Source organism: Podarcis cretensis, assembly GCF_951804945.1.
Source record: "Podarcis cretensis genome assembly, chromosome: 13".
Lineage (NCBI taxonomy): Eukaryota > Metazoa > Chordata > Lepidosauria > Squamata > Lacertidae > Podarcis > Podarcis cretensis.
In genome coordinates, this window is record NC_137182.1 from 31,378,488 (window position 1) to 31,392,183 (window position 13,696).

Sequence of the window (13,696 nt, forward strand, 5' to 3'; positions counted from 1 at the left end):
AGTCATGGGCTTCCTCCAAACAACTTTTGGCCTGGCCTTTGGCTTAGACTCACTCTGACCCCTTATATGGGATTTGGTATATAATTTTTCCCTTGGCTTTTTTGCTGGCCCATGTAGGACCAGCATGGATAGCTGGCTCAGGTGAATATCTGATGTTTCCTCCCTTTATGGTCTTGATTTATGGGCTACTACTAAAATGAGGCTGCATTTTAATCTGTATTTCAATCTGTATTTTAAGCCGTATTTTAATTAACTGTTTGTTGTTGTTGTTTTCTATTACGTTTTATAGTAATTTATATTTGGTGTTACCCTCCCTGAGCAGTTAAAATTATTATTATTATTATTATTATTATTATGAATAAGGAGAATAAGGAGCAAGATACTTCAGGTAAGATTTCCATGGCACAGTGTAGCTTTGGCCAAGTGTTACATTATGAAAGTGCTGTGGATGTTGCTTCCTTTGGTTCTTGTTCCAAGAACCCTTTGGTTCTTGTTCTATGGGTTCTCCTTGTAGCATTTGGGGGATGAGTAATAAAAATAATGCCATACATACCAATGACAACTAACTTTTGGATGAACTAACCTTTTTATATAAAAAAAAGATTCTGATATTCTGTCATGATGGGCAGTGGCTGACTCATCATCACGTCTTGAACTTTATTCTCTCTGTTTTGAATGCAAACTCATACATAGTGACACTATAGGCAATGCGAAGACCTTTCCTGTGATGCCTCATTAGTATCATGCCACAAACTCAGTGATCCAAAATGATCCCCAAGGGGATGCCATCCAGAATTGCAAAGTTGAAATAGGCAGGTAGCAGTGCCGGCTCAAGTCATATTGGTAACTGAGGTGAACCACAGAATGTGTGCACCTGCCATGAAGCCTTACTAGGACATTTTCAGCATTTGTACAGCACCAAACACTCACCAGCAATTACGATAATGCTAATGTTGATAATAATGATAATATTTTGGAGAACTGGAGAACTGACCCCAAACTAACAAAATGAATTTCAACAGGAACAAATGTAAGGTTCTACACTTAGGCAGGAAAAACTAGTTTCACAAATATAAGATGTGGGACACCTGGATTGCCAGGACCTAGGAGTCTAGGGGTCTTAGTAGACCACAAGCTTAACACGAGTCAATAGTATAATGTAGCAGCAACAAACCCTAATGCTATTCTAGGCTGAATCAACAGGAGTATAGTGTCCCAATCAAGGGAAGTAGTAGTATGACTCTATTCTGCTTGGTCAGACCACATCTGGAGAACTGTATCCAGCTCTGGGTGCCACAATTTAAGAAGCACAGAGAAGATGGAAGATGGAGCAAGCTTGTTTTCTTCTGCTTCAGAGGTTAGGACCCAAACCAATGGCTTCTAGTTACAAGAAAGGAGATTCCAACTAAACATCAGGAAGAATTTTCTGGTGATAAGAGTTGTTTGACAGTGGAACAAACTCCCTAAGAAGGTGGTGGACTGTCTTTTATTGGAGATTTTTAAGCAGAGGTGGGTGGCCATCTGCCAAGAATGATTTAGCTGAGATTCCTACATTGCAGTGGGTTGCAGTAGATGACCCTTGAAGTCTCTTCCAACTCTACAATCCTACAATTCTTCTGATTCAAAGAGCACAGAGAAATAGAACTGGGTGCCATCAGGTCACACCCCTTGGATCAATGTTTGGATCAGAACTTCCTACCCCAACACACATGTTTTATAATAATATGAAGGCCTGATTAAGGAGATGAAATGAAACCACATGACTTTTTTTGCGTTATTAATTGCTATAGAGTTATACTGGGAACAAATGGAGCTATGTCATTTTCATCTGAAACATTCCTGATCACTTGGCTGTATCATTTCCCCAAAATGTTATATTTTATAATGTTAAGGCCTGAATATAACTCTAAAGGGCAATTTTTATGCAAACTGGTGTGATCTAAATTTAGGATATTTTCTTCATAAATTTACTCTCTAATCATGGTTGAAGGTGAAACAAATATATTTCACATTCTGTATGAAATACATTTTGAACCCTCTTATTTAGTTTCCAGCCTGTCATTACCACACCAGTCAAGTGCTTTGGCCTGGGCCTGTGGCCAGCTGATGTCACTCATGAGATGAGACAGAGGGAGTCTATCCCTCCTCTTCCACCAAGTTAGAAAGGACTGCTGGAAGCAGAAAAAAGGTTAAAATTGCACTGGTTGCAAATGGCTTGATGTCTTGAATTAATAAAAATTCCACCTCAGTCCTGGTTTCATGCCTTCCTTCCTGGGCAAATGCCTTTTATCTACAGTTCTGTTGATTCTTTGTTAAGTATAATTGTTTAATTGGCACTGAAATGAAGAACGGTGATGTGTATTACTGAAAGGATTTCACTGGAAGATTCCATTGAAGCTATAAGAACAGCAAAAAGAGCTCTCTGAGCTCCTTGATAGGTTCATAATTAACTGTTGTTCTCCAGCAGCAATAATGTGAGTGACTAACCCTAGATTGCAAATTAATTGCAAATTCACCACCTTGGTAGGGTGGCAGTTGAGACATTGTTCTCAGGCTCTGTGAGAGTGAGGTGTCTTCCAGGAACTCAACAGACTTAGGGGCTAATGTAGCCTGTATAAGAGAGAGCTATGCTTGTCAGCTCTAATGTTATTTTATTTTATTTTATTTATTTCTAAGAAGATGCTGAGCCTATGTCTTATGGAACTGTTTGGATGTATCATTTACTGGTTTTTGTTCTGCTTTGAGGAAAGTTCTGCAAGTAAAGTTTTGAATTTTTAAAAATGAGTCTAGATACCCTTCACCCTGCCACCTCTCCACTTCCTCTCCTGTCTGCTAACTCTCCCCTTTCAGGGTCTGGAAAGTTTCATATGGAGAGAGGTGGTCCCTAATATATTGTGGTAATGAAGAGCTTAAAAGGGAATGTGGCCCATGGACTGGAAAAAAGTTCCCCACCTCTATACTACATGGCATCTTTGAGGATGTGGTCAGTTTCCTTCAAGTGTTTTCTTTATAACATGAGTTGAAGAACCTCCAGCCCCAAATAACTCTTCATTTGGCCCACCATTCCCACTTCCATGGCCTGGCAAATATGATATAATGATGCCAGATCTAGGGAAACTAAAGTCACCATTGGGCCAAAAATGTGTTTGCAGGTACCGCCAATCAGCAGATTGGCAGTGAGGTGCTGCAAGGCACTATTCTTCCCCCAATGCTCTTCAACATTTCTATGAAGTCATTGAGATTTGTCAGTGGTAGCACCAGTGCTATGGAATGCCCTGCCTGCTGAAATATGGGACACTCCATGTCTATTGGCATTCTGCCAGCTTTTTGATCTACCTGAGCTGCCTATCTCAACTGTTTTGTAGTTTAATTTGATTGTTTTATTTTATATTATATTTATGAATGTTTACATTTTATTATTTGAGTTCCTGGTTTTAGAACTCTCTAAAATTGCACAATTTATATACTTTAAATGAAGATGGGGATGAGGATTCCCCTTGGCTGACTGTGATAGACTTCTTACAAACCACAGACTCCAGCTTGGCCACAGTGCTGTCCAATAGATGTTCCATCCTACCACTTGACACCAAATATTCATCAAACTATGATGGATCTAATTTGGTTTAGCCCTCCATGCACATAAAGTTATGAGGATTTATGATTCCTATCTCATTGCCACACTTCCACAGCACCCACTGGCACGGTCATAATTTGAGTTGCATCATCTGTTTACAAAGGGAATGTGTACTTTTCCCCCAGAAGAGTAATTTAATCACAGTTCTTCTTGAAAACTCAAGAGGTTGTTTTTCATATTAATCCCTTGTGCCCATTCTCCACTTTTTAATCCCTCTTCATGGAAAACATGTTAGCATGAGATGCAGTCATGTAAGACACGCAAGAAAAGCGTAATGTGGTCATCACAGTTGAGGAAATGAATCATTAAATTATTCTGCCTTCGTTCCATCTGATGGTCAAGAGGAAAGGTAGCTTTTTTATTCTCAGATCCTATCTCTGTTTTTCACTAGATGACTTAAGATTTGACATTCCTTACAAAACAATGCTAGAAAAGCAAGCGACTCAAAGGGGAGGTCTTCTATATCTCTCTGTGTCTTCTATATCTCTCTGTGTCTTTCTCTCAGTGTTCCAATTCTCTTTCCTCTGTGATGCAAAAACCTAGCCATGTTTCCATTATTTGCTAAAGATTTACAATAGATACCTATACATGCCTACTAAGAACTAAGTCTCATTAAGTTGAATGACACTCTCAAGAAAGTTGGTGTATGGTTTCTAACCTCTGACAACACAGAGATGGGCACTGATTTCAGTGAGCTTAACCATGCCTGTGTTGAGGTGTAGCCCATACACCAGATATATTTTCTGAATGACACTCACATGGATCTCACATTTTCACACTACAAGTCATAGATATTTTGTTTCTGGGTTATTGTTTCTTAGATTTTGCTTGAAATTCTTCAGGCATTTCTCCTTTGGAGAAATGCCCAAATTGGTCTCAAATGTCACATTGCATAGCATTTTCATGAGAACTATATTGGACATTGATAAATGAACTAGAAATATTTTGGAAAACCTGTGATCATTCAGGGATCTACTGCAGAAGACCAATTTTATTTCATTTAATTCAATATGCTATAATTCGAGACTTCTTACATTTGTTCTCCATGCAATTACTTATCTATCACTTCTAAATGATAGATTGCTCAACTCAAAACATCTGCAGGATCTGATGTTCTTCTTCTTCCTTAGATCTTACTCTTTGGCATGAGCTTCTCTTTACAATGTGGTAGGAGCTACCTTGTAGGGTGCAAAGTGGTTGAAAGAACTGTAAGAACATGCACATCAGCTCCATAACATACACCTTCCCTACAAATTTCTAAATCTGTTGAGATCGAGGGTGCCAGTTAGGAGGAAAGACCCTTGTAATCAGTCCTTTCCACAAAGGGTGGGCAGATGCCAGGCTTTTAAGATCTACTGATTTGTTTTCAATAGAGCCCCAAAATTTACCAACCACCATGCACATAAAGTAGAATAGAAATTCTAAGCTATTTTCAGTCCAGCAATGAAATGAAATTTTCTACTGCTTGGCAGGTGAATTTAATACTGATGAATTACTAAATAATGTGGAAACAGAAACTATTACCATTTGCTCACCCATGTTCTGCAACCTAGGAGCATATCACATAGAAGCTCTTCCATATTGTTAAAAGTGTATGTGAATGAAGCCTCAGTGAGATACAAGTTATTTTGGTTGAATTTTGGTCCCACTAAAATCAATGGAACATTCTAGCTTTGACTGAAATCTCTCCTTTATTACAAAGGGAGTCTAATGCAGCTAAATTACTCTGTATCTAATGCCATGAATATAATGGGTGGCACACTGACAACTGTTCTTTCCATTGCAGTGAATGCAGAAGAGATCATACGCTGCATAGTCCTGCTTGACTGGAGTCAGAGAACTAGATCACATACAAAAATTTGCAGCACAATATTTTTATGATATTGTTTCATCTTCTAAATATAAAGCATGTTGTTTATTTAGTATATATAGCCTGCCATCAAAAAAATATTCTCTGACATGGGAAATACTGCTAACAAGTTGCTAAAGGTGAAATAACGAGCTTCACAACTAGGTCAAAATCTTCAACGGATTCTCCAGTACAAACTATATCCATGATTCATTGTTCATAATGATATACCACTCCATCAAGACTAACCATAGGAGAAATACTTGCATATCTGAAGTGATAAAAAAAATTCTAGTAATACTTGAACGTTGGCATATTACACTTAAAGATACTAGAAATTAAGCATTTTAATTTCAGTTCCAAAGCTATGGAGAATTTTGACAAAGGCAATGGAACAGCAATAACTACATTTACCCTTCTGGGATTTGGAAATGACCCTAAACTACAAATTCCATTCTTCATGGTGTTCGTATTCATCTACACTGTGACTGTGGTTGGAAACATCATAATCATCACTCTGGTAATTTCTGATCATCACCTTCATACTCCTATGTACTACTTCCTTGGAAACTTGTCCTGCCTGGAGACTTGCTACACTTCAACTGTCCTCCCCAGGATGTTAGCCAGCTTCCTGACAGGGGATAGAACTATATCTGTTGGTGGCTGTTTTGCACAGTTTTTTTGGTTTGGGACCTTAGCAATTGCTGAATGCTACCTGTTGGCTGCCATGTCCTACGATCGCTATTTAGCCATTTGTAAGCCCCTCCACTATGCCACTCTTATGGATGGGAAACTCTGCTTTCTCTTGTCGGCTGGGTCCTGGCTATGTGGGATTATAGTTATGACAATAGTGGTAAGTTTAATGTCACAACTATATTACTGTGGTCCCAGTGAAATTGATCATTTCTTTTGTGAATTGGCACCAGTGATTAATCTATCTTGCAGTGATACCACTATGGTGGCACTGGTGGGTCTCATAGTCTCAGTCATAGATGCTATTCCGTCTTGTCTCCTAACGCTGATGTCTTATGTGTGTATAATTGCCACCATCTTACGGATCCCATCTTCAACAGGGAGGAAAAAGGCCTTTTCAACCTGTTCTTCCCACCTTATTGTGGTTTCTATATTTTATGGATCATTAATATTTGTATATGTGCTCCCAAAAAAGGAAGCTCTGTGGGAAGTGGACAAAATCTTTTCAGTCTTCTACACAGTCTTAACCCCTCTAATCAATCCCCTTATCTACAGCCTGAGGAACAAAGAGGTGAAAGAAGCTTTAAGGAGAGTCATAAAGAAATGCAGGGTTTTAACATAATTTGCAATATTAGCCAAAATATACGTTAAAATGACCTTGTGAATGGGCAGGCTCCCACAGAGAAGCTCATACTTGCTCTGCTCCTAGCCAACAGAAAAGGAGTGGGTGCAAGATGGGTGGTTGTATTTTAAGACATCTGATCTACCTACTATGCTGTTTCTGACATTCTGAGTATTCTAGGGGGGAGTCTTCTCTGTGATGGGGAACGGTTGTGCTGATATTCAGAACTGGTGCTCTGAGGAACTGATAAAAAGTGATGATCTGATTTCAGTCAACTTTCATCTGTCCTGTGTCAATTTCCACTCAATTATTTTGAAGAACTGTTTAATGTGGCAAGGATTGACAAAATATCCTCATGGAGGGTCAAGGAGAGAGAGGGAGAGATTATTGACTCAACACTGAGTGACTTTCTGACTAAAACTTTCAGCCAAAACAAATAGGTTTTTTGCTTTTGTTTCCTTTCAGTATCATTTTTGGAATATTTCCTGATAGTTTCCACTGAATTGGGATATACATCGTCATTGTGATGTTTCATCCTGGTTTGTGTCAAACTAGCTAGCATTACAAGCCAAGCTATACATGAAATATGCAATATTTTTCTTATACTTGTAAACAGTGCTTTTGCTATGTTTTTCTATTGAATAAAACATTGTAAACCATGTATGTCATTGTAATGGATTTCTTTGAAGTCATTCCAGCACTGGGTGGGTGGGTGGGGAAATCACTACCCAAACCTGTTCTGTATTTTGCAACCCTACTCATGAGGAAGCTAACTGGTGTTATTTTCAGCCCTTGCAAAATTCTTGTATTTATGAGTTTGCTGAAATTCTAACCTTTACTGAATCTATTGATTTGGCAGGCCCCTGCTTCCTTTTTTAGCATACATTGCTTGCCATTAATAAATATTCTCTGTTTTAGGAGCTATTGAGTTGCTCTGTTCTAGGAGCTATTGAGTTTCAGGACTGCATTGTAATATTCAGTGGATTCTCCAGTCAAAACTACGGTATATCCATTCTTCATAAAGAGGTATCACTCCATCATCCACAAGTGGTCCAGAAGGTGACAACACAAGAATGGGCCTTCTCTGTGGTTGTTCCCTCTTTTTGGAATACTCTCACCAAGGAGACTTGCCTAGTGCCTCTACTATATAGCTTTAAGCATCAGGCAAAAGACTTCTCTATAACTAGGTCTTTGACTAACAGTCTATGGCCTTTTAAATATGTTTGTGGAATTGGGGTTATTAGTTTGTTTTCATTTGTTTTATTATGTATTTTGTGCTCACATTTTGTATTTTTATGTTCTGAACCACCCTGTGATCTTTGGATAAAGGCTGGTATATAAATTTAATCAATCAATCAATCAACTGAATCAGATGACGCTCTGCAAGTGGTGAACCTTTGAGTAACGTTTGTCCTTATATGATGTTTTGGGAAACCAGCACTATGCAATCATCTTCTGTGAAGCCTGGCTTGCAAGTGGGTCAAACTGTAAGATCTCTCATTGGGTTTCATGGCTGAACCCCCACGGCAAAAGATCATTTGTGAAGCTTAGAAGGGAATGTGGTTCTTGAGCTGAAAAGGGATCTGCATCACTATAATAGTATCAGTATGTATCAGTTCCTTCCAGTGTTTTCTTTATAACATGATTTCAGCCTTAAAAGTGTTTTCATTTGGCCCACCACTTCCACTTCCATGGCATCTGAAGCATGACACCATGATGCCAGATGTGGGGAAGCTTAAGTTACCACAAAAATGTGTTTGCACATACTATAGATCAACAGATCAGCATTGGGGTGCTGCAAGGTACTATTCCCACCGCCCCCGCAATGTTCTTCAACATTTCTTTGAACTCATCAAGATTTTTCAGTTGGTAGCACTGGTGTTATGGATGAGCTGCTGTGCTTATTAGGCCTGACACTCTGGCAAGTCTGGCAGTTAATGGATCAAAATTGAATCACAACAAGACAGGGATACTGTTTTGGGGGGATAGGAGGCATGCAGGTGAGAGGGACTCCCTGTCAGGAGCTCATCCTACACTCAAGTAGGACCCTGGCAGAGACACATGCCCAACTAGCATGTTCTCTCCCTCCTGGTCAATCATTCAAGAGCTTCAAAAGCTTTCTTCGGCCTGAACACCACAGCGACCGATTCCAACAGATATTGGAACACTTAGGGAATCGACAGAGTCTTTGCAGCTTGCGTAACAGAACTCAGCATCTCAGCATTTTGGCTAATCTACTTTATTTACATATAAAAACACACGGAGCACTGCAAAATGGCTCCCTTTCTCTCTAGCATCTAGAGAAATAACAAAGGATAATAGTCCCACTTCACGGAACACAGTAACACAAAAATCCTGTCTCTGTCACTTCCCACTCTGTGGAGTCAAAACATACACCGTCATGTGACAGACAAAAATCCAATGACCCCTAAAGGACCAGGTGCACAGCCTGGATATCATTTTGGACTCACAGCTATCTATGGAGGTGGGTCAACTCTGTGCCCAGGGCAGCTATCTACCAACTTCATCTGGTATGCTGGCTGAGACCCTACCTTCTGCCCACTGCCTCTCCAGAGTGGTGCATGCTCTGATCTCCCAATTGCACTCTATGTGGGGCTACCTTTGATGGTGACTCAGAAACTGCAATTAATCCAGAATGTGGTTGCTAGACTACTGACTGGGAGTGGCCACCACAACCATATAACACTGGTCCTAAAAGATCTACATTGCCTCCCAGTATGTTTCCAAGCACAATTCAAGGTATTGGTGTTGACCGTTAAAGCCCTAAACAGCTTTGACCTGGCATACTTGAAGAAACAGCTCCACCCCATTGTTCAAAGCAAGCAGCTCCAAGGTCCAGCTCCAAGGGCCTCCTTGCGATAATTGAAATTACAGGGAACAAGGCAGAAGGCCTGTGGAATGCTCTCCTGTCAGATGTTAAAACTACTATATAAAACTTTTCATAGACATCTGAAGCCAGCTCTGTTTCGGAAAGCTTTTACTGTTTGATTCTGCCCTCCCCCCTGTATTTTGCTGAAAGCTGCCCAGGGTGGCTGGGATAACCCAGTCAGAGGGGTGGGGTATAAGAAATAAATAATTATATCATCATCATCACCACCACCATCATCATCATATGCAGGCTGTGCTAAATCCAACTTGCACAATCTGATTTACTACCAGCTTGCTCCTGTCCCTACCTAAACAGCCTATCTTAACTGTAGTATGCCCTTGCCTGTCTCTGATAGACCTCTTACAAACCATAGAATCCAACCTGCAACCTGGCCACAGTGCCATCCAATCAATGTTCCATCCCACCACTTGGTACCATATATCCATCAAATTATGATGGCTCAAACTAAGTTTAGCCATCTAAGTACATAAAGTTCTGAAGATTCCTATCTCTTTGCCATGCTTTCACAGCACCCATCAGCACAGGCATAATTAGAGTAGCACTTTCCCCACAGAAGAACAATTTAAGCATACTAATCCCTTGTGGCCATTCACCACCTTTTAAACCCTCTTCTTATAAAACATGTTAGCATGAGTTGCAGTTATGTTGAAGTGGCAACACGAGCTTAATGTGGCCATCACTGCTGAGGAAATAAATCACTAAGCTATTCTGCCTGGTGGTAAAGAGGAAAGGTAATTTTTTATTATTTTTCTCAGACCTTATCACTGTTATTGAGAGGGAGGATGTCATTCAGGAGATAACCCCCTTGTAAACAGCCCTCTCCCTGTGGTTATGACTGTTACCTTTACACAAAGAGTGAGCAGACTTCAGGCTTTTAAGATCTACGTCTATTCTTAATAGAACCCCAGAATTTACCAAACACAGCTAGCTGTAAATGCCATACAGACAGAATGGAGGAACAAGTCTAAGCTGTTTTCAGTAGCAGAGATAAAATGGGTTTACAGTCCATTAATGCAATAGTCGAGGTTATATTAAATTTTCTACCTCTGAGCAGGTGAGTTTAATGTTGATGTCATTACTAAACAATTGGGAATCACAAACTATTAGCTTCACCTCACTCCTGCTTTGCAATGCAGGAGCATATGACATTGAACTTCTTCCATATTGTGGAAAGTATATGATAATGAAGCTTCAGTGGGTAATAATTTTTGAGATAGATTCAAGCTAAGATAGATGAACTTTGGTCCCAGTAAAATAAATGGGACAATCTAGTCCTGATTGAAATCTTTCATATTTCAAAGGGAGTTTAATGCAGCTAAGATACTCTGTATCCAGTCCTGTGACTATAGTGAGTGGCTCAATGGGAACTGTCCTTGCACTGTAGTGAATCAAACATAAGAATCATTAGAGCTCCTATGTTTCATAGTCCTACTGGATTGTAGCCAGAGAATCAGACCCACAGCCCACTTGTTTCACAATATTATTATTTTATTGTTTATCTTCTAACTGTAAAGTTTGTTATTTATTTAGTATATATAGCCTAACATCAATAAATATTCTCTGATCTAGGGAATACTGAAAATGAGTTGCTCAAAGGGAAACAAGAAGATTCACAACTGAGTTGCAATCTTCAGCTGATTATCCAGTCCAACCTATACCCATGCTTCATGCTTCATAAAGATGTATCACTCCATTAATATTATGCTTCCAATTTCTATTTGAAGTGACTTTTTAAAATAAACAGCAATTCATGAAAGTTGGAACATTACACCTAATGACCTAAAGACACTATAATTTTGGCAATTTAATTTCAGTGACCATTGCTATGGAGAATTTTTACAAAGGCAATGGGACATCAATAACCACATTTACACTTCTGGGATTTGGAAATGACCCCAAACTACAAATTCCATTCTTCATGGTGTTCGTAATCATCTACACTATGACTGTGGTTGGAAACATCATAATCATCACTCTGGTAGTCTCTGATCATCACCTTCATACTCCTATGTACTACTTCCTTGGAAACTTGTCCTGCTTGGAGACCTGTTACTCTTCAACTGTCCTCCCCAGAATGTTAACCAGCTTCCTGACAGGGGATAGAACTATATCTATTGGTGGCTGCTTCACACAGTTTTTTTGGTTTGGAACCTTAGCAATTGCTGAATGCTACCTGTTGGCTGACATGTCCTATGACCGCTATTTAGCCATATGTAAGCCCCTCCACTATGCCACTCTTATGAGTGGGGAACTCTGCTTTCTCTTGTCGGCTGGGTCCTGGCTATGTGGGATTACAGTTATGTCAATAGTAGTAAGTTTAATGTCACAACTATATTACTGTGGTCCCAGTGAAATTGATCATTTCCTATGTGAATTAACACCAGTGATAATTCTTTCTTGCAGTGACACCACTTTGGTGACACTGGTGGTTCATATACTGTCAGTCATAAATGCTGTTTCTTTTTTCCTGACACTGTCGTCTTATGTGTATATAATTTCTACCATCTTACGGATCCCATCTTCAACAGGGAGGAAAAAGGCCTTTTCAACCTGTTCTTCCCACCTTATTGTGGTTTCTATATTTTATGGTTCATTAATATTTGTATATGTGCTTCCAAAAAAGGACGCATTGTGGGAAGTGGACAAAATCTTTTCAGTCTTCTACTCAGTCTTAACCCCTCTAATCAATCCCCTTATCTACAGCCTGAGGAACAAAGAAGTGAAGAAGCCTTAAGGAGAGCCATTAAAAAATGCAAGGTTTTAGAATAATTTGTAGATGCCTTGTCCACACATCAACATTAGCCCAAGTATGCCTTACCATGACCTTGTGGATGTGTAGGCTCCCAGGGAGAAGTTCACATATTCTCTGTTCCTTCTGAGTATTTTAACCACAACACAGCATGGCAATTATGCTAAGGTTTGCCTTCATGATTTATCTGAAATGGGGATCATGGTTCATGTCAGTAACCATAGAACATTGGCTACATATTGTGGTTTAGAAGAATCCTTAACTACAAGCCCCATTTTGGATGGCAGACTAATATAAATTTTAGATTAACTGTTGTGCCTTCTGTAGTTAGTAAATAAGGAAGAGTAAAGCTGATATGACCTGCTTATGAGATCTAACATGTTTATTAAATTTGCAGCATGCCACACTTTCATTTGCCATGTCATGTGAAGCAGCCCATAATACATATATTGCAAGACTGTATACATCTATTGCAAGATGTAGAGCTATTTTTTTCCCCAGATTGCCAGAATGCCTTTTATTTAGCCACTGTTTTGATTTTGCAGATAAACGTATGGTAGTCCCATGGCACATATGCAAGCGTTTTCTTATTAACATGAGTGAGGAAACTCCAGCCCATGGCCTTATTAGACCTAAAAGGCCTATTCATTTGAGCCACCTTTCCCACTTGAATGATGTGGCAAATATGATGTCATCCATCATCATCATTGTTGCCGTCATCATATATTTAGTTATACCCAACCTTTTCCACAGACAGGGACTCATGATGTAACATGTGGGGCAGGTAAAGTTCTAGCTATGTCAAAAGCGACATTGCAGGCACCACCAATCAGCTGATTGTCAGCAGGGTCCTATAAGGCACCATTTCCCCCCAGTGGTATTCAACATTTCTTTGAACCCAATTTTTTTTTTCCAGTGTAGCACTGGTATTGTCAGGCTGCTGCCAGCAACTCCCGTCCAGTTGCCCAGGAACATACAAAGACATGGAAATGTTTCTTAGTATACACTTTTTATTCAGTATTTACAGAAAGTGGCTTTGAGCTCTTTGCTCTCCTACTTTTAAAGCTCGCTGGGTTCTGAGAGAGGGCTGGGTCTGGAATGCTTTCTAAAGACACTGTGTCTATCAGCTGTCACCCCCCTGGTGTTTCCTCCTCCTTCTCTCGCATTATTTCCCAACTTTCCCCTTGTTGTAAGAATTTTAAGATAAAACAGAACATGTTTCTGTATCAATAAAGGAC

General features: G+C 39.6%; 3 protein-coding genes across 3 annotated transcripts in view; all 3 read left to right on the forward strand.

The window, feature by feature from the left end:
* LOC307201508 (olfactory receptor 6N1-like) overlaps positions 1 to 13,696 on the forward strand; it is a gene marked incomplete at its 3' end in the record, with an annotated part of 248,480 nt that overhangs the window by 223,952 nt on the left and 10,832 nt on the right. The window lies entirely within an intron of this gene.
* LOC307200168 (olfactory receptor 5B21-like) lies at positions 5,851 to 6,798 on the forward strand (the record flags this gene model as incomplete). Its single annotated transcript, XM_079948583.1, has 1 exon — positions 5,851 to 6,798. One exon carries the CDS (start codon positions 5,851 to 5,853, stop codon positions 6,796 to 6,798), a length of 948 nt encoding a protein of 315 aa, XP_079804709.1.
* Positions 11,535 to 12,443, forward strand: LOC307200214 (olfactory receptor 5B21-like; the record flags this gene model as incomplete). The annotated part of the gene is made up of 1 exon (XM_079948631.1): positions 11,535 to 12,443. One exon carries the CDS (start codon positions 11,535 to 11,537, stop codon positions 12,441 to 12,443), a length of 909 nt encoding a protein of 302 aa, XP_079804757.1.